Source organism: Colias philodice, chromosome 2 (genome assembly GCF_061535455.1).
Source record: "Colias philodice isolate Cphi_HAF_F1 chromosome 2, ilColPhil1 Martin Lab GWU primary, whole genome shotgun sequence".
NCBI lineage: Eukaryota > Metazoa > Arthropoda > Insecta > Lepidoptera > Pieridae > Colias > Colias philodice.
Genome location: NC_143087.1, coordinates 13,456,892 through 13,482,946, shown reverse-complemented (window position 1 = coordinate 13,482,946; position 26,055 = coordinate 13,456,892). Strand labels below are relative to the sequence as shown.

Below are 26,055 nucleotides of genomic sequence, written 5' to 3'. Positions count from 1 at the left end.
GCCTCTGACATTCGATCACACGAGGATTTATTGGGATATTTCTAGCCGCGATGTGTGTACGCTTCAGAAGAGAAATTTTGGCGATACTGGCTTGAATACGGTTTCAATTTGGGCTGGAATGCGTTTGTATCTGGTCTGGTTTCGTGGTGTAGTGATCGCGGCCGCGGGAATGTGTGATATCAGACATTATGTTGATATTGGATAGCGTTGTTATGTTTATTTTTATTGCGTTCAAGACTTTGCAAAGTCAAAGTGGTCTTAGTTAAACCTAAATCGAAGAATGAATTCATTTTTGTTCGTCCTCATGTGCTTCAGGTCAAGATGACTAGATTAAAAATTACGATAATTATTAACGTATTTATATGTATTGTTGCAGCTAACCACCGCGTGATGGCGCATGGAGTGCGCGTGGTGGGCGTGGTGCGCGACGCTGGCCCTGGCAGTGCTGGCGGCCGCCGGCCCGCGGTACAGCTCGCGCATCGTGCACACGCATGCCGGTCAGTGTGTGTGTGTGTGTGTGTGTGTGTGTGTGCGTGTGTGCGTATGTGTGATCCAGCAAACAGACTTAGCAGCTGCGTGGAGACTGGAGATGTCAAAATTTCAAAGTATAAACAGAAGGGCGGCGTTGAGGGATTCAAGAAGAGACAATTACAACAGAACCCTAAAAAGCATGTACTTCGACAAATTTTTATTTAATTAATTTTACTTTCACGAGATCACATGCAGAAATATTAATATAAGAACTTATCATAATTATACCCACATTTTTTAGAAAAAGAATCGCATCTCATTTCACCAATGAAAAAGAAATAACTCAAGTTAAATGAAAATATTTCCAACTATAGCATTCAGCACCAGGAGAAAGTAAAAAACGTTTAATAACACAAATTAACATTAAATTCAGTCGGTAAAATGTTAAAAATACAGTCACATTTCTAGGATGCGGTCTAGGTATTCATATTTTATTTTTACCAGAGGCGCCACGGTGTTCGCAATTCGTCAGGATTATACTTCTCTTGTTTTCTCTTCCTTAATGAATTAAATAATTTATGGACTAGACTGACTTCCATATAAATGTGATAAGTGATAACCTTTACCAAAACAGTCGATAGAATAAGACTTAGTTGAAAGTAGGTTAGTTATAAATTCTACAATAAGTTCTACAAAAATCAACATAATCATTAACCAGTAAAAAATTATAGTAAAAAAAATTCATTCTAGCTAATGAATTTAAAAGTGAAAAAACAATGACAAACAATGGTATTAACTTTTAAAGCAGCAAGGAAAAATTAATTTTGATTGTCATGAATGTTAATTTTCTTAAGAACTTCTTGAATGGTTCGTCCTATTATAAAGAATTTTAAAGTTTATCTGACAGCAGTAGAGTTCTCTAATAAGGTAATCTACATAAAATATTCAATAATTTCAGCCCTATTTAATAATCGTACCTCGAAAACGCCTACAGATTCTTATCTGTAAATTTAAGTTATCCTGCCATGAGAACTATGCAAGGCGCTCGTTAAAATAGCTCGAATTCAATTGAAAATTCCAGCAATTTAAGACCTCATACCTAATAAATAATTCATACAAACCTTGCCCGAGCTGAAATGATCCGCATATAATACAATCAGAGAGGTTTGATGATCGCCACAGAGGGCTACCACCTACAGGACATACATGTATGTTTAAACAAATTTTGGTCGCTGAAATCACTTTTGAAAATTGTAGAGGCATCGCTTTTTCAATGCTGGATAGATAGCTCTCATCAATAATACCAGTAATAGCTCTTTAATAATAATAATTGATCAATAACAACTAATAAGCCCCCGGGGAGAGTCCTCTCGCGCCGAAACCGTCCAAAGCTTTTGTTCTGGAAAGTCTGATAGTCTTGTTCTTTCAATAAAAAATGTGTAAGTTTCAAATTTCCAATTTAAATTCTTAATATCGATAGAGTATGGCTGAATATATTTTGAAAGGAGTATCACTATCTGTTTTGTAATAGGTTAACTTTCAATATGCCCCGCGCAAATTTAATTTAAAACAGTTCCATGAATTAATTATAAGTTTCGGCAACCCTACATGATACCAGGATAAGTGTAATTCCGGCGTGATCCCGGAACAATCCAATCATCTCCAGACCAGGATACGGACAACACGGGCAAATGGCGTCATTCCATTTTGTATTAAAGGGACCATCGAATTAATAATTGCCGAGATTGCTGCGGTAGCGTAATTGGTTATTTGTATTGCTTTGTTGAAACTCAGAGAAGAATTTCGGTATTTAAATTAGTATGGATAATGCTTTAGGATAAGGTGTACGTCGGGTGTTCTTTTTAATTAGAATACTACGACTACAAATATGTAACAAATTTAACTCGATAATATTCGCGAGTGACGCTATCTAGTACAAAAATATGTATCCCACCAATAAATTTCACAATCAGATGAATAAAAAATAACTTTCATATCACAATATTAGGTAGGTACTTAATATAATAGGTGTCTCCAATATTCAACAAAAACTAAATAATGTAAATATTCGCACAAATCCTAGTTCCATTGTGATATATGAACTTGCTTTTACAACAGTGGTTATTATTCAACACAATGAAAGTATTTGGCGGACAGACGTCCCCGGGGGTGCCGTGACAATGTACCAAGTGAAATTTTATGACATTTTTAATTTTGTGTTGCAGCTTGTGTAGGATGGGAATCATTTTAATAAAAGCTGCAGAAACTTTTTGTTTAAAATGTTTTCTAGTTTAATATAGTTTGCGGTGAAACGATATTTTAATATGTATTTTGCGGTCATTATGAATTATTATTACAGTATAAAATGTAGATCGTGATCATTCTGCGTGTGTTTTGTTTTTTTTATTATAATACCACAAATACGATCCGAAGCTAAGATATTTATAAAATATATCTGACATTTCATGGATATCTATAACTAGCGGGCCGCCCCGGCTCCGCCCGTGGTACATATTTAAGTTTTCTCTACATAAGAACCATCCTCGTACTTCAAGGAATATAATAAAAAAATAATTATCAAAATCGGTCTACCCGTTCACGCGTGATGCCGTGACAACGCAAAACGGGTTTCATTTTTATGTCTATAGATAGATAGTAATTATACACACGAATTATTTCAAAACAAATGGCAAATGCGAAGTTACGAAATGAACACGAAAATAATAGGTATACTAGATACCTAATATGTATTAGAAAATAGTCAGTACATACGTAGTACTGTAACCCAATTGATACTCACACATGAGTTCAAATCGACTGTCTTAAAGGCAGTCTTGTATCATATTATTATTATATGGATATATTATACTATTCGAACGAAAAATAACAGATCAATAAGAGAGCGCAAAGCTTTAGATCTTAACCTAATAACGATGAAATTATTCGAGGTATTCGATATAATAATAAAATTCCCGCTATATTGAATTCCGCTACGTTCGCGAAATGTATCGAAAGTAAACAACAAAATAAAAGGTAAGCTAAAACTTAATCTAATATTTTTTTTTATGAATAATTCTGTTAAAACTTTAAAAAGGAACTTGTCGATTCTTGGTATTAACAACATTTCTTCTAAGGATCAAGTCTGTCGTCGTCAATTAAGTACTGGAAAGTCAGATAATCTCTTTCATTTCTCACGATTTAAGAAAGGAATAAGGAAATGTAAAGTTATTACGAACTTTACATTAACTCATATTGTATTCAAGTTCATATTGTCAGGTCATAGGTCATATTGTATTACACTTTTTTCTGTAATACAATATGACCACAATTTCTGAACAAAAGATCAAGATAAAAACGTAAAAGTGATGCAATTTTTAACACAGTAACAAATTGATTTAACAGCTTATATACGAAAGTACTCTTCAATAATGTATCATGTACACAGGAGCGATCAGAGGCATCATAGTGGAGCCCGCATCGCGCCGGCTGGAACCCGTGGAGGTGTTCCGCGGGGTCCCGTACGCGGGGGCCCCGAGCCGCCTGGGCCCGCCGCCGCCGCCGCGCGCCTGGCCCGGCACCCGCCTGGCGGACACCTTCGCGCCTGTGTGCCCGCAGACCTACCCCGATATAACGAACAAGTTAGTATGAATATGTATGTTGTTTAGGTAGCCCGTAATTATAAAAAAAAAAACATTGATTGATTCGTTGTTTAATTGACCTGCTGCACACTATCATAACATCATACAATCATAGTTGATCTATCCACACCGTAATATCAACTATGAATACCTAATAACAAATTTTATGTAAAAAAGTTCTTATGATAACTCAAAAACTGTTAGAGACAAGAATGAATATGACCTCATCAAGGGTACGCCAGCTTAAAAATGAAAGCCACATTCGTATGCTTTATGAAAAGCCAAACCTTTTCCTTTGTACAGAATTGGTCAACTAGTACAAACGATGAACCTGTACAAATTAAACGAAAAAAAAATAAGCAATAATATATCCTTCTGTTCATGTCATGAAAAATAGCAATTTGCGAAAACATGCCCAAATAAGTATTCCCAAAATAAAAATTGATCCTGACGAAATTTCCATTTACCTTTCAATGCGTCGTTATATTTGTGGATGACAGGAGGTGGTAAATTAAACAAAACGTGTTGATTTTCGTTGTTCTGAAATTTTTGCAATGTCTAAAAAACAAAATATCTGACCGGTTTTTGACAATTTATACACATGCAGATTTTATATTGTGTAGATACACTTTTTACCCGCGAAACCGTTCACTTAAACTACAGTAGTATAAAGAATGTCATTGTCATCAAACAAAAACAAATTTAAAAGACTTTACCGCTATTCATTCTTTATTTGTAATCAGGCAAGCAGGTGTTTAATTGAACGTAAGTATTAGATATTAATTAAATCCCACATTACGAACACATTACACGAGCAAGCTTTTGAATATCTATAAAATATCTTATAGCTGTCTCTTGTGGACTTGGAATATAGAAACCACAACATCTAAACCGATAATAATAATTCCGTGCGAGTGACTATGCTTGACCCGGTTTTGCAATAAATCTATACTAATACCACAGTATTACAATAGTGCTAATACATATTATAAAGCTGAAGAGTTTGTTTGTTTGTTTGTTTAAACGCGCTAATCTCAGGAACTAATGGTCCGATTTGAAAAATTGTTTCGGTGTCAGATAGCCCATTTATCAAGGAATGCTATATCATCACGCTAAGACCAACAGGAGCTGAGCATTGCGAGTAGAACTGCGGAGCACAGCTAGTACTTGATAAAACCATTTAATTACTTGCTTTTACTCAGTTTCTATCCCACATTTTCCTTTTGCGGGAACCATTTTATAATGGTAGTAAAGTGTAACAGCACAATAAATAATACCAGGAGTGCAGCGCTGTCGAGGATGCCGCTGGGAGTGTACAACGAGCTGCGGGCCAGCGTCCCCCTGCTCGCCAACCAGAGCGAAGATTGCCTGTTCCTCAATATTTATGTTCCCGGTAGCGGTAAGTACTAAATGTAAACACGAGTAATATTAAATCAATTATAATGGACGTGAAGATAGAACTGATAGTATTAACTACATTGTTCTCTGAAGTAAATAAAAAAAATTATTTTATTGACCGTAGGCACTGGTTAATGTTGTTAAGTTATAATCAGGATAAAACAATTAGGAATGCTACAATATTATATTTTAACACTTTTATACTTTACGTATTAAAATAGTGTAGTACCTAAGTAGTAAGTAGTTTTTTTTTCATTACACATTAATTTCAATTACGAAATTAATTCTTATCCAATATCATCACTTACTAATATAAAAATTTCCCACTACGCATAATTAGCGCTCGAATCAATATTCTTGTTTCTTTTTTTAATATACGCAGAATTACTATCTGAAAGAACATTATCTCCTGTACGAATGCTTTCATCGATTGGCATGTAACTGACTCCACTGTGCAGGCGCGCGTGGCGTAGAAGCGCCATACGCAGTTGTGGTGTGGGCGGGCGCGTCGCACGCGTGGGGCTCGGGCAACGCGCTCGACGGCGCCGTGCTGGCCGCGCGCGCGCACTTGCTCGTCATCACCCTCAACTATAGGATAGGCTTACTGGGTGAGCCGAGTGCTAGTATACATTATCCGTGGTGTGAGTCGCATTGTTAGAAAAATTACGTGTTTTTCAAACTTTTGTAACACCTGTTCGTTTTGAGGTTTTCATTTCATTTGTTATTGGTTCATTAGTAAAATTGAATTTAGTAATGTTAAGTTAAGTAAAGATAATGCTGTAGGCGACTGCTGATGCTGCAGATATTAAAATGTAGCTTAACTTCTCCATAGACTAGGGACAAATAGAGTTAAGTAGGTAGGTATAAAATAATAATGTTCGATCGAGTTTTTTGTCAAGATAAGCAAAGCAAAGAGTAAAAAAAAATTTGGAAAATCCAAAAGTGCACGCCTCATAATTTTTTTTTAATAAATATTTATTAATTATTATTTTTGTTTATTTAATAACAATTAAACCACATCGAATCAGACCCTGAAAAATGAAAGGGTTCTATTCCTGAGCATACTCAAGCGTAAGAGAAAAAAAAAGACTCGATTAGTAAAGTATTTCGGTCGCTATCGTGTTAACAAGAAAAAGGATCCGCACATACAGACACACGGACGTCCAAGACAGAACTTTTTTAAACTGTTTTTTAACTAGTTTAAATAACAAAAATGACATCAAATATATCATGAACGTTAAAAATAGTGTTTTTTCTTAATATGTGTGTGTATGTATTATCTTACAAGTGCAATGTATGATACATAAAGACATTTTAAGTTTGAAAAATCAGATGTTTTGCGCGAAGTGACAGTAGTACCCACCTCAACGCTTCGCTTATGAGGCGTGCAATAAAGCTCAAACGATCAACACGTATCCAAATAACAATTATCAAAAGCCGGTTTATCACCAAATTTAAATTGAATACCGCGGTCCCATAAAAGTATTAAAAAGGTAGGCGTTATCCCGCCTTTTTCATTAATTTGGGATGATGGAGCGGTCGGTCTTAAATTTCAAACACACGTAATGTACACCATCAATCAATTTAAATTTTCAATAGTTATTTTTTCCATTTGTGCGAAGTCATTTCCGCTCTACAATTACTTGTGATTAAAATTGATAGATTTTTTTAACATTCCAGTAAGTTTATCACATTTTGTTTTATAGGTACAGGTGGTGTTATCAAATGTTCATTTCTAAACTTGAGAAATGAGAAATTTTTGATGAAGAAAAAATATAATCTTATTTAAAAAGCATTTCAATGCTCTGAACTAGATATTGAATTTTAGAGAGTTATGTTAGTTTGTACTTTATCATAAAAAAAACGAAACGAAGCGAATGAGAATTCTAGATAACTATGTCAAAATTATCTTAAAAATTAAGCCGAGAAGTTCTCAAAGTGAACACAAACTTTACAAAAATGTTGCCAAAGTAAAACCTCACAAATCTTCCTCAAAAGATAACGGACTTGAAGTTGTTCAACCAAATATAATCCTTAAAGGATTATTCAGATCAGGCGCAAATCTAATCATTTTTGTGGAGAGCTTCACTGAGCAAAGACTGTGTTTTTGAAACCTTCGGTAGTTGTTTTATGAAATATAAAATAACTGGGATTTCTTGGGATCGGTGTAGCTTATAATTAGTTATTCATCTTCAAGGATAAATTTAAGAACCTCGTCGTCTTATCGTTTCAATTCTGTATTGCATTTCTTGAAAAATTAATAGTAAATATTGAATTGTTGAATGGAATGGTACAATATACAATTATTTATTTTTAAGGATAAATGTACAATTATTTGATATTTTTTTTTTAAATAAGTATAGATTTTTAATTAATCTTTACTAATATTATAAAGCTGAAGAGTTTGTTTGTTTGTTTATTTGTTTGTTTGAATGCGCTAATCTCGGGAACTACTGGTCCGATTTGAAAAATTCTTTCGGTGTTAGATAGCCCATTTATCGAGGAAGGTTATAGGCTATACCACGCTACGACCAACAGGAGTGAAGCCACGGGGGTGACATCGCACGGAGCAGCTGATTAGTTATAAAATTACTGTTCAGGTTTTTTAACAAGTGGTGGGGACGACGAGGTGACGGCCGCAGGTGGCGCCGCGGTTCTGGACGTAGTGGCCGCGTTGTCATGGATACGGACTAACATAGCCGCCTTCGGGGGAGACCCCAAGAGGGTCACGCTCGTGGGCCATGCTGCTGGCGCCGCGCTGGTCAACACTGTCGTCATGTTGCCGACTATCAAAGGTAACTATTATACGTACATGATACAATAATATGGCATTAATATTATTGTATCATGTACATGTATTATTAGTAGGCAAACATTATTATGTACATGTTGCTTGTAAATTATTTATCAACGCATGTAACATGTTTTAGTTCAAAATAATATTTATCGAGTACCTACCATCAAGATGAGTTGAAATAATAAACACGATTATATAAATAAACTAATAATTGAGAGCTTCGTTATTAAATTTTACAAAAGAGTTCTGACTGAAAAAGCTGCTTTATGTAGTTTAATGACCAAATAATGAGGAAAAAATTCAGGTTCAGAAAATATCAATAAGAAGATCCAGATTCATCGTTTTAAATGAGAACTTTGCATTTTTTAATCATTCGTTAATGAGGCCAATTCATTATATAAAGCACCATTTTATAATTACAATATTTTCCGAACAATAATATGCTCCATACATGCGTACAAATAACACATAAAATAATCCACTATAATTACGAGACAGACTGTTTTTTTAATTGTTTCCAATGTTATTAGTCGTCTTTTATAAGAGCTGTATATTTATAGAACTGTATGGTCTTAGGTTTAGTATCCCGCGTGTTATTGCTAAGCGGGTCGGCACTGAGCCCGTCTGCGCTCGCGCCGGACGCGGCGTTAGCGCGTGACCACACCGCGCAGGCGCTGCGGTGCTCTAGGGATAAGACCGATGATGATCATTGGTAAGGATATACTTAATAATGTTGATAATTTGGGATGTTTTGATTTCATAGGACTTCTTGTTGTAGAGCGAATATTGTGCTGTGGTATCTAGATAAAATTATTACTTTGATGAAATTGTTAACTCAGTAGACGTTAAAATTTTGTTACGTCGTTTCTAAACGATTAAGTTTTACATTTATTAGGAAGCGAAATAAGTGCAATCACGTGTTTCTGCAACGGCTTGGAAATCTTTAGAAAAATGTCGAATAGTTTGGAATATTATAATTTATCACCATTAGAATGTGAAAGAAATCGTATACTTATTTCGATAATTTTATTTAATGGAAACATTGATAATTTGGGATATTAAAACAACTTCAAACTAAGCAAGTTCTTCTACCAGGCTGACAGCATGCATAAAGAGCCGGCCGCTTTCCGCGCTCCTCGCGGTAGAAGCCCCCACGGCTCGGTTCCTAGCTGGATGGGCCCCCACGGTCCCCACGAGCAAGGACATTCCCAACCAGACCGCCACCAGGGCACTCCATGCGAGTGAAACTTTCCTCGCCTGTGCCCTGGCAGTGGTGGTTACCACTACTGAGAGCTACCAGTACTTCAGTGAAGATGATATACGACATGGCTTTGAAGAGGATTATAGGTCAGTTATTATTTATTGATATTTTAATCTGAAAAGCAACAAACTCAACTTAAACTAAACACCTATGAAGAGTTTTTTGTTATGTTTGTAGTAGATAAATCATGGTTTTTTTGTTAAATCACAAACAACATAATAATTTTAGGATTATACCTGTATTAACATTATCTTGAGGTTTACAGAAATACATGGAACGTAAAAGATAATATCATCCTTGAGATTATTGGATATTTGTGTAAAAATAAACGTAGGTAATTACGAACTCTTAATTATTATCGAAGAGAACGAATATTATTTTGTGGAAATATTCGAGCGCGTACACGCGCTCTAATTTACTACTATTTTTATAAAATTGTCTCAGATAATATAAATGTCGAATAAATACTGTTATTTTGTTGAAAGTTTGTCGTGATTTATTATAATAGTTTCTTAATAAGAAAAATATTATCATAACCACATTGAGATAGATCGTGCTTTCCTGGTCTTTGTAATTTTTTCAATAAGAATCCCAGAGAAATGATACAAAAGATTATAAATATATGATATATAAAAGTTAAGGCTAGTAACATATTATAATAATATATTATTATTTATTATAGTGCACGTTAATATTATAATGAATCATATTGATTAAATATAATAGACAAAATACATAGAAGACAATAAGCTGTTAGTCCAATTGGTTTAGCTGATGCATCTCGATTATAAATTGCATTTAGACGCAACGAAATTACACGAACATTTTGCTGAGGAGTAATAATTGTATCTTCACTAGAAAAAATATCACAATACGTATGCAGTTTTGTTTTCAATAGATTCACTAAACAAAGTCCATCAATCAGGAACCGCATCCTGCGCACGTTCGTCCGCAACGTGTACCGCTACCACCGCAACGAGATCTTCGCGGCCGTGCGCAACGAGTACACGGACTGGGAGAAGCCGATCCAGCACCCGATCAACATCCGCGACGCCACGCTGGAGGCGCTCAGCGACGCCGCGGCCGCCGCGCCCGCGCTGCGCCTGGTGCAGCTGCACGCGCGCCGCGGCGCCCGCACGCACTTCGCGCACCTCGCGCACCAGAGCCGCGACGCCGACTGGCCGCAGGTAACGCTGCAACATGATGATATATTGAAAGCAAAGGTTATTTGGAATTAGATTGTATCACAACATTATTTTTTCACGAAATTATAACCCAGAATATAAAGCATTGTATATTAAGTGGCGGAATTGTTTTATATCTGTAGTGGAAATTCGTCACACAATTTTTTGTAAATAGACCAAGATAGTTCCATAAACATCTTCAAAGATTATTTGTAAATACGTATTATTATAAATAATTGGCTCCTTATGTTGTCAAGTAAATAAGCGACTAATGTAATCTCTGTCTTCCATCTGTACATTAAAGACAAACAAATTATGGTATAATATAGACATAATAGATAAAAGAAAAACGAAACTGACAGGAGTAATTTGAATAAATAACTCCTGTAAAATCATAAAACAATATTCGCCTCCATTTTACCTGGAATTGTTTACAGCCTCGAATTTCCCTCATCTTTTCCTCATTTGCCTAAAATATGAATTCGATATTTATCTTCAAAACAAATTTCCTCACGTTTTTAATATTTGTATTATGCCGTAGATTATAATAATTATATGTATTCTTTGAGTTATTTTTAATGACATAAAATTTGGTTTTCGAAATAAAATAAGTTAAGTATTCATTTTCAACCTCATTGATGTTTAATAATTTATTCATCATTGAACACCTTCATAATGAAGTCAACATTGTTATTTTTCTTCTAGCGATTGGGCAGCGTTACTAGCGATACGCTGCCCTATTTCCTAGGTCTACCCCTAGTCGGGGGCTCGTCATTTGCCCCAAAGAACTATTCACGAGGAGATATAGCAGTTGGGGAGTCCACTGTGGCACTTCTAGCAGCATTCGCCAAAACTGGTGACCTCTCGCCGAAGGTTGATGATCATCATCATGAGGCCAGCGTTAACTGGCCAAGATATGAACTGAATACGCAACAGTATTTAAGTATAGGTGAGTTATATATGGAATTATAAAATATCTAGAGTTATACCTTGATTAGTTAAGAAGATGGTCATTAAATACCTCAATATGGTAATGATAATTATGAAGGTGATAAAAATTAAGGTGATGGTATTCAATGATGATCATGAAAAAGGTGATGATGGTGTTTATAATTATGTTTGTGGTAATGGTAATAATGTTGATCATGATATTTCTTATTACGATGATGGTGGTGATGCTGCTGGCGTTGACAATGATTACAATGATGATGATGTATTGTGCAGGCACAAAGGTCCGAGTGAAGAGCCACTATCGGGGTCACAAGATGTCGGTGTGGCTGCAGCTGGTGCCGCAGCTGCACCGCGCCGGCGCGCCGCCCGCGCACCACCAGTTCCGAACCACGCACCCGGATATGTTCGCTGGTAAGTATACTAGATGATCCGGATAATGTTGCAGGATACTTATACAAATGACAAGTCTATAGACACTAAAATTGACATTAAAATCGGTCAAACTATTTCCGAGGATATAATATAAGATAAACATTCTTCAAACGTGCATAATATTATACATACACTATCACAATAACTTTTACAATAAATCTTTAAAATGTGTTTGTATAACCGTAGGCAAAAGTAAGTCATGTAGAATGTGAAAGCATAATATCAATAATATCCAAGGCAATAATTTTAAAACTTTCTATAGTGTTTAACTGCAAAATTATTTCTAATACAATTAATAAAAAATAAGAGTGGACTTTTTGTAAAATATAAAGGTTTTTAATACAAAACAAAGAAAATAATAAGAAAGTCTTGTAATCACCTCGCTACAGCTATAAATGTTGTGTTTTAATTAAATTAATGGGGCAGATTATTACGAAATTTGATTACTTAATCGATTATACCCAGAGAATTAAAATCTCACTTCTTTTTGTTATAACTATGTCTAGATGATCTAGATTAGTGTATTTACCAGATTGATATTGCATTTTACGCTCTTTATACAAACAAATAATTAATTTTAAATATGCTACTAAGAGCACATTTAAACCCAGAATATATTATATAATAGGGATTAGATACGGGTAACCAAGTTTGTCTCACATTATAATATTATGATATAGGATAATACTAATAGCGATATCTTAAGAAGCTTAATGGTGTGATTATACCGGTACGTGAACATTAACTAACAAATGTTTACATTAAATGGGCATTTGTATTCCATAGCGTATTTAACGACAGAGTAAAATCCATAGACGTTTTACGCAAGGCTAAAACGAGTCCATAAAGTTGACAACGCCCAAATTAAATAGGCGCAAAATTTAATGGCTGAAATGTGATGAGCGAGCAATTAGGCGATAGTCCGTCTCATGCCGGAAACTTCTAAAATGGGGGAATTTCCCCGCAGAGGGAGATTTGGGCTCGTAATGGCGGCCTAGAAGCTTTCCCGTTGTTTCGTTTATACGAAATAAAAATGCTTCGAAAATCGTTTTTCAGATGCACAATTTTTATGAAATCCGGAGGTATTGAAACGTTGACGCATTCATGGCAACCTCGGATGTGCAGTGTTTGGAATATTTCGACGGAACGCAGTAATAATATAGTTTTCGTTTTAAATATTTGATGACACTTTTTGTTTATGTAAAGACCGGTGACCCGAATGCAGAGAACAATTTTATGTGCCGTTTCTACTACTATAAAATAGTTAAATTGTCTCTACGCGTGGTAGGGATAAAAAAAGATGGCGCGTAACGGAAAAATGTCACGCGTAACGAAAAAATGTTACACTAAATTTTTTTCCAACCCCGATAAAGAAGTTTCACTTCAAAATCTAAAACTTTAGACATATTCAAGGGGTATAAGGACACAAGAGTAAAATAAAAATTCAAAGTGAGCAGAGTCATTAGATGACTTGTCACTTTATGACGCAAACCCGTGAATTGAGCACCGAAAATTCCTCGGCGTAGCTAAAGAAGTTTTCACTTCAAAAAATACAGAAAAATCTTTTGTGTATATCAAGAGAAACATTTAACAATGACATGCAAAAGACGTAAGTAATTGATGTGGAGTCAGCTCCGCTGTGATTTCCGTGAGACCCCATTATTAACTGCTCTTTGAAAATATTCCGCTCGCTGCCAAACTCGGCGACTTGGCGTCACTTCTATTCATATAAAGGAAAATTACTGAATGTATGCTTTAAAAGTTTTTAATTAAATTTCTTTGAACGTCGAAGTTAAATATATATTATTTTAAGGCGCGATGGTCTGTAGTCATGACCGTTTACTGGAACTGAATGGGCTTTAGAGTTTATTATTTCTAGAAATTAATGTTTTATAGACACTTGTCAATTGGTTACTTTTTTCTTATCAGACTTATAAACAGGCTATCTTGTAATTTGAGCATCCGTAATCTGTCTGATGGAGCTTCGGGAATGTGCGTTAAACTTTTGTGCCTCCAGTTATCACCTATTGAAAGAAAAGGCAACAATCTTAGCAATAATACTGTAACAAGAGATAGATCCCTACTGTTATCACGAAGAAAGAAAGAAAGAAAGAAAGAAAGAAAGAAAGAAAAAAAGCTTTATTGCCAACAAAAAACTTAGACTATCTTAACTTAAAAGTAACACAATATATTAGGCAATCGGAACAGACTCAGCCATGCTGTGGGCTAACACCCGAACAGCGCTGATTTTCAGTCTGCCCGCGTATTTTCCGAGGTCCTACATTTATATAAATACTAATTATAAAATTAAAAAAAAAGAGTTAACGTAGACGTATTTTCAAAAATAATAACGTTTTTTCTGGTTCATAAATAGTTTTTCGTTTTGCTATATTAAATCGTAGCAACACAAAAGACGAGGAAAGTCATCAACAAAATGTTCCATTCTAAGTAACATTGCAAGATATTTATGAATTCAATGTCCATTACAGGGAGTAACCCAATACGTGGAAACTAATCCGCTAATATTATATATTTAAGATCAAATTGTGTTGGTACTTGGTACAGGCTGGGCTGGCTGGCCGGGGACATGTTTGTTCCCCGATGTAAGCATTGTCTGAAATTTATGACAATCACCGTATTTGCTGTCCAAGTAATATAATAAATTGTCTATATATATAATAATCTATTGCTTTTCTAGGTCTAATGAGATTCTTGTTGTTGTACGCACTATTTTTCTTTTATTCTTTGTATAGCTGTAGTAGCGTTTGTAAGGTTCAAAGGTGCTTTGTTTTCCAACAAATACTTGTCGAAGAACCAAATTCATATTCATTACCTACGTATTGAATTCTGTAATTGAAAAATGTTCTTTTTTGAACCGGATCAAGCTCTACATTTAACATCAAAAGTTTGTGCAAAATACACGTTCACTTTGATTTCATGATTTTACAGTTGGAATTGAAAATATTGGAACTACTCGATGAAAAAACTCTTCAAAAATAGTATGAAAATTGAACACTATTAATTTTCTGTGTAACATTCTTCTTCCTAACTCAAAAACGAATTAATACATTAATTATTTATAGTTATTGTATCAATACCTTGTATCCTTAAACAAGTTTAGTTTAAAACATAATTTCATAAAACGCCGAAAAGCAGGCTGAAATTTAGTACGTATTACGGTCACGGAAGGGAGGAAGCGCTCAGCTGATAAATCGCCAAATTGTAGGACAATGCTAGTGTTCCCAGGACCTCCATTGTCCGGGATTCACTTGGAGGTGAAGAACAGTTTGGGCTAGATCCACACTTTTGTTTTCCTTTCCTTTCAAGCTAAGTGTGCCAACAACAAAGGCGCCCTTAATTGTTACGTGACTCGTCTGGTGATGCTGGAAGGCGCTCCATCTCAAATGTTTGTTTCGTAAACGTTTGAAATAACTTGGGAATGATTAAAAGGGATTATGTCGTTTTTAAATAAGAATTTTTGAAGACATTTTATAGGAATAAGAGTTTGTAAAATCTATAAATAAAATTGGGTACAAAGCCTCTTTTCGATTTTATTTCATTCAATCAACTCTATATAATTTCAGAAAATTAAACATCAGTAGAACTCCCATAAATATATCGACTAAATAGTCAAGATTGTATTAAAATATTTTAACTTCTCTTCTAAAATTATTTATGTTTAATACTACAATAGTCTAGATAAATTAAATGCCAAGCTCCATTCTGGAGACTTTGACTTTGAATTGATAACGAAATTATTAATAGACTGGAATAATTTCAAATATTTATAATATCATCTGCGTAGGACAGGCTCTATTAAAACTGTTTACAGATACTTAAGTAGGTAGTTAAGTCCCCTTGAATAATTCAATATTTCTTTATGTATAGCTCTGCCCGGAATAAGAGTAAAAACTTGTAGTCAATGGCAAAATGAAGGAATTTTTAAAATTAGTCTAGTAGTTTCGGACCTTATTTTGTACAAGCCAACAGAAAACTGCGAATGGTTCAAATCAACAAACACGCACAATATTCACTAATACTGATCCATAAATTACTGTTGGATTTCTATTTATGGATCAGTTTAAAAGGTGTTCTTGATCTAAAAACCGAGCACTAACTTACTTCACCTAGAAAGGTTCTATTTTCATAAAAATGAAGAACTTCTATCCAAGAATGGGCTTCTATTCAGAGGTAATGATATTTCAAGCTCTCAGGTTATAAATTCCCGGTCATTCATACCTTCCCTTCGGGCCGGGCTGACCTCATTCATAACGGAAATTAAGGGAAGCTAGTTTGGTTTGCTAATATCTGTTTGAGAGTCCAATTTAGTTTTATTAGCACCTTAATGGATTCCTTATTATGTGTTTATGCGGAGCGTATTTGAACTATGTATTTAATATTCTCTATGTATTAATATTAATAACCTTGATAGGCTATATAGACATACTATCTGACATAGTTATGTCGGGAGTTCTAGAGCTAGCTAGAGTTCGTCTATATAAGCTAATGCTAGAGTTCGTCTAATAAGCAATACTTTCTATTCTCCATCTGAAAATAATTCTCTATTTTTGCGTACCTTTATTATGAAATTAATTTTCTCAGTTAATTAGACCGTTGAAGCTGTACTCATTGAAACGTAAATACGTGAGTTTGATATCTTCATTTCACGTGCACCGTTCCGGCAATCCCCTCCAGATATAAAAAGAATATTTGTACAAATGCTAACATGAAAGTGCTTCTGTTAGCGCTTTGAGTTAGCGAGCTGAAACTGGCTTTGAAATTCTGCAGCGCTTCAATCGCTTGAGGCGCTCGCGGATTAAAGCGAGGCTCCTGCGAGCTTAGTGCGCTTGTTTGTGAAAATGGCTCGTGCAGGTTAGGTAATGTACTCGCTGTTTGATATAACAATGAGTTTACATTAAGTGTTCCTCGTTCTTTGTAATGCTACTCATAAATTTAAAGCTATCACTCAAATATTTGTCTACTAAATAAATTTACTAAACGGCTGAAACGACGAAAGAAATTTACTATGCGCTGTTCTAAGCAACCTGTACAACTACAACAACAAACAGGAAGAGGATGTAAGAAGAAGAAGAAGGAATTTACTTAAAATACAGCGAAAGTAGGCCATGTATAAACTGTTTGTGTGCCAATTTCCTTCCCTATAATTTCTGCACTAAATTTTCTTTCTCTCAAATGAACGAACAGAGTCAAAGACGTAATGTTGCCAATCGACTTTCCTAGAAGCCAACCGAAAAACACGAGACAATAAAGTCAGACAAATTGCAGCAGTAAATCGTAGCTAGTGACGTCATAGATCAGAAAATACTGGCGCGTACCTGCCGACAATCATATAAATCTTTTAAACTTTATTTCGGAAAGCACAGGAAATGCCTGAACGTAATTCGTCCCGCATGTTAAGAGCCATTGCCGTGAAAGATGCGTACGGAGTGAATTATAACGGAGTATGTTTCTTGCATTGTTTGTTTTTCTTTGTTACATAATATTTTGGTAGGTTATTTGTGCCAGAAATGTCTATTCAATTTTTGCAATGTTTTAACATTTATCGCGAATTTTTTTTTTACGAAAAACTATTCAACCTAAATAATATGTGACTTGAAAGTTGGTAGGACTTTCACATTGTGGCAGTATTCAAGAAAGTACCATATTTCACACCCTAGGTGACATATTTCCCGAGATGTACACGACCGCATCAACCGTGGACGACGAAGACAGCAGCGAGGAGGAGGAAGACAGCGAGTCGGAGGAGTGCTCCCCCTCTCCCTCCGCGCGGCCCGCGCTCGCCGCCCTCCCCCCGCCGAGACCCTCACCCAAGGAGGATTCGCTCACACTGGACACACAGTACTATAGGTAAGCTAAGAAAAGTAATAATCGTGTACTTATTTTTTCTCTAGTGTATTTTTTGGGATGTAAATTGTGTATCTGACAGTTTTCGTTTATGGCTTTGATCAAAGATATCTTTGATTTTCATAAAAATGTTTAGTATTCAAGGAATGATATATTTTTAGATCAAAACGCCCTCGATATGTTTCTTTATTTACTAGCTATTGATTTTATTTGTAGGATAGATTGTTATTAATTTAAAGAAGGAATTGATAATTAATATTTCTATGAACTTCATGGCAAATTAATAAGACTGCTAATAGTGACGAAACAATTTAAATTTTAATATAAACATGTACGATATCTTCACGATACGTACGTGGAGGAAATACCCTTACATATCAACACTACTAAAATTCGTAATATAACATAAATAGGTACTTTAAAACATAAATTTAAAAAGACAAACTTAAACTCATGAGAGTAATAAGTTTTTTCTATACAATATAACTTCGATAAAAAGCTATAATTGAGACCATCTTATCCTACGATCTGGTTAAAACTTCGCTCGTATTACATTCATTACCCGTTTAATTTTCCGAAGCGTTTTTGCTGCGAAAATACTTATCACGAAGTGCTTACAAAATAATTCCTACAGACTTATTTTCATTAGCCTCGATTATTTTCTGGTATATTCGAGATCAAACATTCCGCAAAGATTTAATAATTTATTAATTCTTGCTGGAATTTTATTTCGATAATTTGGAAATGTTGTCTGAAATTTTTATACCTTAATGAACTGAATACCTAGTTATTTAAAACTGGTGCGATTTATTTTGTCGAGCGTCACATGTTTTTATATCAGGGAATTATAATAAGTCCCGATTAAAACAGAAAAATAGCACTTGTAGTTGCAAATACAACGAAACTTTGACCATTAATAAAGGTATTGTTTTAGCCAGGTCGGAGTTTTGTCCAACCGTGGTGGGTAATTGCGAAAGTTTTAAAATCAAACAATACCTCACTTTTATAGTACTTTGCTGTAAAATTTTGGCTTTCAACAACATTGCTAACATTGGTATTTGCTAAAACTTTACGATGTTCGTCTTTCATAATGAATGGGTCAACCCAAGGTAAAAGAAACGATTGCAAATTAAGGAGTATGTTGCCCGACACGATTATTATGTTAGGTATATAAAAATAATATTATTACTAACCATATTATTGCAATAACAATAAAAACAGCTCCTCATTAAAACAAATAACAAAGCATCTGGCCAGCCTTACGCCTATCTCTTTCCCCAAAATACGAAACATAACTTCGTGTTATCACAAAAATTATCTATCACAATACAGGGACAGGAGCTGTAATATAATAAAGTAAATGGGCTCCGTTATTTAAGGAGGAAAATAGTTTGAACATCTTCTATATTCCGTTACATTGGATTATACTTGCCTCTTTAACAAAAACTCTCATAGAGTCACACTGCAAGTTCGCAATTTCAAGATAACAGAAGTTTGCCCGTACGAAACATATTTACCAAAAAGGTTTGCTAGGGCTGCCTCTCGTAGTTTTATATATCCGCTTGCAAGCGATAAATATTCAGGACTTGGTAACTTTTAAACTTTTACTGTGTCTCAATTTTATTAATATTGTATGAAGTCACGATAAAACGTTCGCCGTGTAACATTGTAGTGATATTTTCTCAAAACTGCTTTTAGTTTCAACTTTGAATGAAATAGCTTTTTATAAAAATGTATGTTTGTGCAGACATTTTTTTATCCTCAAACACCAAATAAATTTTAAAATTAGATAAAATAAAATTTTATTGACGGTCTTACTTGTAATATGTTTTAATTTTGGATTAATCTTATAAAAATAAATGATCCTTACCAAAATCTATACATATACCCTCTCAAACCTGCATATTATAATATAATAGTAATCGGACTCAAAAAATCTCACAAATACACTCAAATGGCAGCCCTATTCCTATAAAAGTTCCCCGTAAACATTTGCAACGTTCAATGCAGAAGCAAACAGGGCTGGCAAAAATATACGTCCATATCGCTGGCTTTACAAGACGGATCTGCTGCCTGTAATTCATCTAATGTGTTTACCTGTTCATTGCAATTGCATTTACTCGGCTATTACATCGGAATTCTTTATGGGAATAGCTTTCGTTTTATAAGTAGCATTACCTAAGAGCATGACTTATAAAGCAGACCATTTGAGGGACTGCAAAGTACAAAGTATTTTTTTTAATAACGTTGATCTTCTTGTCTTATATGAAGTTAATAGGTGACATAATACAATGTATTGTTTGAAAAATAAATAGTTGCTTTACAATATCCACGAGTAAGATGACAAAAAGTTATATTAAATATGTACAGAGAAATACGTTTTGTTTTTACGATAATTATCTATTTTATTATATTACATAACCGTAATGTCCAGTTTTATATTTTTATAATTCATTAAATAATTATAAAAACTTATTGTACCTACCTACGTTTCCATTTCATTAAAACCTTTATTAATAGCTCAATAGTATCAGGTAGAGCACTCAGCAAGTATAAACGACATTCTCTAATAGCAGATATGATTCATACAATATTCCCTCAAAGACTCATGACGGTGGCTCATGAATGATCCATTTCTCAAGTCGGCTGGCTGACTGGCTTCACTTGATAATGTTAAATGATGGCGTACCGGGACAGAATTAACTGGACGCGCGCCGACGAGGTAATGGCGTCATATTTCAAAAGGATTTCCCGTAAATAATGTTCCTCGCTGAGAATTAAAATACGGACGATTTTGCTAAATATCTTGAGGTGTGTTCGAAATTATGTAAATAGACAATATCGTGTTGAAGTACTTGATAAGGGCTTAATATTGGGAGAATTTTATCATTTTTGATTTTTAAAGAATAGAAAAATTTCAAGTGTTTGAATTCCCCTAAAAAAAGGGTATTTTCACGTGTGTTTCCTTCTGCGATGGCCGCTAATACACTTCAGTATGTAGAGCTCCGTGCGCCGTGTTCCGTTGTGGATTCAGATGTGATTCATATTTATTTTATTTTATCGATTGTCCTTTTCTGAGCATTGTTGCTGTTTGCAGCCAATAAAGGTTGAAAAAAGACTTCTTTTAAGGTTTTTTCAACTTGGTTAAAGAATTTGATATTTTATAAATATCGATATCGTTCTAGAATACTAGGAGAGCATAAACAATCGCTACTTTTGTTACAGCTACACAGTAGCGCTGGGTGTGACCGTGGGGGCTGGTTGCTTCCTGCTGGCCCTCAACCTGCTGGTCTTCGCGGGAATCTACCTGCAGCGCGGGAAGCGGCGCGCCAATCGGAGGCCGAGGCGAGATGGTAATAAAACATTTTTAAAGAAAGTATTTTGGGTAACTTTCTTTTCTTTTAAAAATTGTAATCGGTTTTTGCCTGTTTTATAGTAGGTACCTAATATTTAAAAACAGTAGGTATTTATGTTTAAGAATTGTTAGGTTACTATAGTTCACTATAAAAAAAAGGTTACTATATAGTAAGTACTCAGTATCTTTTAGATTGCAATCTATTGGCTATTGCAACTGTTCATTATATTATTGTCTATTTTATACAGTTTTCGTTTTGAATATAATTATTTATAGGGGTGATAAAAAAGTAGCACCAAAATGGATTGAAACCTCGAAACCCGATTAACCAAAGACGTGATCATTAAACCACAGTATCACTGTTTTAAATTCATTTATTTAAGTATATCATTAATAAAACATATCAATTTAATATTATATTACCTCTCCAGGCAAACTTTATTCAAAGTAAACTCACACACACAAACGAAATATTCTCTTTAATCAACAGAACGAGAATACCTTTAAATAATTTTCTAAAGCTTGTTTCCATTTAAAATGTAAAGATACATTATTAAAGTAAGTATGTATATTGTATATACTAAAATTATATAGAAAAAAGTACTCTTTGTTTATTTCAATCAACCAAAGTTTCTCCAAAAAGACAATCTATTTCGAAATTTTATCACCACACCGCTATACTATTATGTTATATTTCCCCCTATACCTAACCCGGCTAGAGCTAGGCCGAGTGGCTTATTACATAATACCCATATTATTATACATACCCATATTATAATATGTAAGATATGGGATGTTACCAAAGATTGTTTCATTAATTCCTTCATTCATTGTTCCCTAGGGAGCAGTTCAAGCCGGTCGGGTGTGAGTGCGGCCAGCGACACCGTCACCTCGCCGCGCAAGAGCACGCTTAAGGTAGAAATGTTCACTTGTACTTTGTTTCAGATCTTATGCAAATGTAAAATCTGTATTAGGAGAGCTCAACAGACGATCTTATACTATATTAGCGAGAAACAATATTATATGTAGTACTTCCTAATATACCATGGACGCTCCAAGCGTTCCTTCAACACACACGAGCCAACAATAATCATCACTGAGCAGAAATGGCGCGTAACAAAGCATCATGAATCGGAGTAAGCAAATAGAGACGTAATATCGATGGCTCGAATAAAATGCAGCGTGATTGATGCGAGCAAAACGCTCACATTATGGGCTGATGGGCTGCGATGACGCGGCACTCGCTCCCGCTCATTTTGCGATGAATGCCATATATGCCTTGCGATGTTCATGCTTGTATTCCATTTTCTTGTACATGCTTTAAAGACATTAATCTTGGAACGAATTTATATGTGTATATTGTTTTAACATTATAATTTATAATGATACACAAAAATAGAGCCTATGTAATAATGTAATGTAACAATCAAACTTCTAAAATACCGTGTTATTAATTGTGTAAACATTTACAAAAACGTCAACAATCTTGTAATTCAAATTAAATATTTGTGAATGTATATGTATGTTATAAAGCCGTATCTTACACATTTTGCCAGTAAATTGAGCGTGTAAATATGAATAAATTAGATTGAAGTTCTATTACAAACCGTGCCAAGAAATGATCGATTCAAATTGTCTGACGTCTTACTTCCACATTGGTAGTATGAAAGACTGCTCTTCTCTTTCTGACTTTTAATAATTATTGAATTCTTTGAATATTTATGACTATAATTAACATATAATCGACTTCCACAGCGCAGCAGCGAGTTAGAATTAAAGGAGAGAGCGAGCAGCGCCGCGCCTCCAAAAAAGCGCGTCCAAATACAGGAGATCTCAGTGTAGACGAGTTTTAAATTATTTGAAGACTTTTGAAATAAGTCGGGTTATAAACAAGTACGAGAACAATTAAGTGTTTAGTGTGTGAAATAATATGTACCTACTATTGGAAGCTGTAGTGATATTATTGTGTTTTAAAGAATGGTGCAAAAACTGAATTGTGTCAAACATTGTGAGTGCTGAAATGTAAAAAAATAATACAAAAATACTTTTGTATCGTGACTTATTGAACATTGTGGTGGATTTTAAAATAAAATGACCTTTTGTCTGAATGCTGCAATGTTTGCAGATGTATTTTATTTGGAATCTGTTGGTAACAAAGTAATAAAAGGTATATACATAAAAATAATTTAGGAATGTTTAACTTATTGAACATTTTCCTTTAGTGATGTAACAAAACATTGTTTCCTTGAAAATAAGAATCAAACGAGGGTAGTGTATTGAGGCAATTTGAAATATTAATAACTCGACACAAATATTAATTGTTTATCATTAGAATTGTAAGTCGCAAGTGAAAAGCGTGTTTATTATTTATCATTTTCGCTCGATTAAATAATTAATCACGTTTTAAATCCGTTATATTTGATGATGTAGACGACAAAATTTCTAGAAATACAGCATTTGATGACGTGTTTATGATACGAATATTACTCAGAGGTTTAGCATGAAATATCCTTTGTGACAATGTAAACGAGAACTAAGTAATTACGATCGCTTGTGAAGATAGTGTTTCAGTCTAGAGAATATTACTTGAAAGACCTTTAATAGCCGTGTTGACTGATATCGACTATAAATAATTCTCAACTATATGCGTGGGACTTGTATTTTGTCAATATTTATGCTTAACTAATAGTCTATGTAATAAATAGATTCTGGTTTTCAAGGCACAGAAGCTCATATTGAAAATTAATTTTAATATCGATTAATTTCATCTTACAAGATTAATTTATTTCTAATTTTCACCAAATTGTAGAGCATCGTAAATGAATAGGATTATAAATTTAATACGGCAGCCATAAAATGCGGAAAATGTTACTTTGTCAGTTCAAAGAGTAAGACCTCTTGCTATTTTCGTAATTCGCCCTTTAATTCCTTTGTTTGACATTAAAGTAAAGATCTAACAATGCAGGAACCTCTTGAATTTAAAGCGTCTGTTTTGTGTTAAACATTTAAATATTCAAAAGAATATTAACTGGACAAAGCGAACTCAAAATTGCATATTTCCTAATCAATAAAAAGCTAACACTAAAACTAAATAAAAACTAAGTTACTATTCCTTGTATTATAATCTTTAAAAAAAACCTTCCATGTCCAAAAATATTCTAGAAAGGACTAACCTGAAGTTGTTATATAGGTAATGTAATAGTGTTAGTATGTGCATGTACTAGTTTGTTCCAGTGACTCTCCTTGCACCGGTGACCAGCGCGAGTCACTAGCTCTAACACTGTTATGTTGCGCAGGCTACAGCTGTTTATTCCACATTCAATTGCTTGTGGAAATAATGGATTACTTTATATATTTCTATGGACAATGTAGCTACAGTTGAATAATTGATCTTATAAATTTAAAAAAGACGTGTGGCACTCGGGGACTGCCGCGGTAAAGCTATTGCATAGCATGCCTTCAATCCACACCTCCGAGCCCGTCGGAGTGGGGAGCGTGAGGTTTTTTCGTTACGTAATTTCTCGATTCGCCCGCGATAGAAGCTATGTAATAGCTTAAAAATAACACTATTTTTACTGTCTTTTTAAAAAAGCTATGAAGGTATGATGTTGTTCTATTTGCTGCTTGTATGAAAAATCTGAAAAGCAATACTTATTATTGCACGTTTTTCAGGCCTCGTTTACAGAAATAAATACCGGTTGAAAATTTAAAATTGCTACGAAATGTTTAGAGCCATATATTATATTTGTACAAAACTGTAAATGCCTCACTAACTTTCTAAGATTATAATTATTAAACTATTAATTATTCATTAAACACCAATAAAGTTGTTCGCTTTACGAACGCGTTCACGAGTCTACAATTTCAAATGCCAAATATTATGCGTTGCTTTATTAATTATTATCAAACAGGCATACATTAGAGCACGCATAAATTTAGTATTTCGTGGAAGTTTTTTTACTCTGTTTCTTTAGGTACTCTGTTTTTCATAATAATCATCATTTGTTGACACATACCTATATATTTTAAAAGGTCCTATAATAATTGAATCAAAATAAAACTTTTTATAGTATCCGATAAAGGACTTATTATTGTTATTCTTCTTTCATCTATATATTTTATCGTGTCTCTTTTCTTAAATAGAGCTTTCTAACCTTTCTATTTGGGTAAAAGTTTTTTTTTATTTATCTGAAATAAACTTGTTTTTGATACAACCCTGGCACAAATTCATTTGACAGTTATAACAATATTAAAGACCTAATCAAACCTTGATTACAAAAATTAGAGAGAGAAAAGAGCTCAAATATTTCACATTTACAAAGTTAGCAGAATCAGTATTACAAATTAAAGCAAACAACTAATATCTAATAAAAAAACAAACAAATCAAACAACAAAGAAATGAAATTAGATTCTAATCATAAATTGAGTTTTGAGAAATATCATAATAATTATTATTATGTAATATTCAGTAAAATAGCATATAATTATAAGCATTGTTCATCAACACCAAAACGGTTTTAATGAACAATCTCTTTGTTGAATTTAGTGGGAATTTTACGTAGATGAATATTGAACATGAAATGCTAGTTTGATCAATTTGCATGAATAGTTTTGAGGATGGCTTAGCGTTAATTTGATGACGTAGGTCAGTGTGGTTTGGAACTTTATATCATATAATAAAGCTATTGCAAATTAGCGCCCA

The 26,055-nt window shown here is 34.2% G+C and overlaps 1 protein-coding gene across 2 annotated transcripts; it reads left to right on the top strand.

Annotated features, from left to right (window-relative positions):
• Positions 1 to 397: 397 nt before the first annotated feature.
• LOC149490913 (neuroligin-4, X-linked-like) lies at positions 398 to 23,624 on the top strand. Of its 2 annotated transcripts, none has more exons than XM_089709492.1 (14): positions 398 to 497; positions 3,917 to 4,109; positions 5,390 to 5,508; positions 5,966 to 6,115; positions 8,108 to 8,302; positions 8,881 to 9,016; positions 9,400 to 9,651; positions 10,491 to 10,752; positions 11,455 to 11,698; positions 11,974 to 12,111; positions 17,811 to 18,000; positions 21,223 to 21,350; positions 22,194 to 22,267; positions 23,113 to 23,624. In XM_089709492.1, the coding sequence occupies exons 1-14, from the start codon at positions 398 to 400 to the stop codon at positions 23,203 to 23,205; spliced, it is 2,274 nt and encodes a 757-aa protein (XP_089565618.1). In that variant the 3' UTR covers positions 23,206 to 23,624. The 2 variants fall into 2 exon arrangements, with proteins under 2 accessions (XP_089565618.1, XP_089565608.1); XM_089709482.1 differs by having other exon boundaries at positions 23,108 to 23,624.
• Positions 23,625 to 26,055: the final 2,431 nt, after the last annotated feature.

Bases quoted from the DNA above. Each gene is read 5' to 3' on its own strand.
- LOC149490913 (XM_089709492.1), top strand. From the start codon at position 398: ATGGAGTGCGCGTGGTGGGCGTGGTGCGCGACGCTGGCCCTGGCAGTG. The intron at 10,753-11,454 runs GTAACGCTGCAA...TTTTTCTTCTAG, and splicing joins GCGACGCCGACTGGCCGCAG to CGATTGGGCAGCGTTACTAG. The intron at 21,351-22,193 runs GTAATAAAACAT...ATTGTTCCCTAG, and splicing joins TCGGAGGCCGAGGCGAGATG to GGAGCAGTTCAAGCCGGTCG.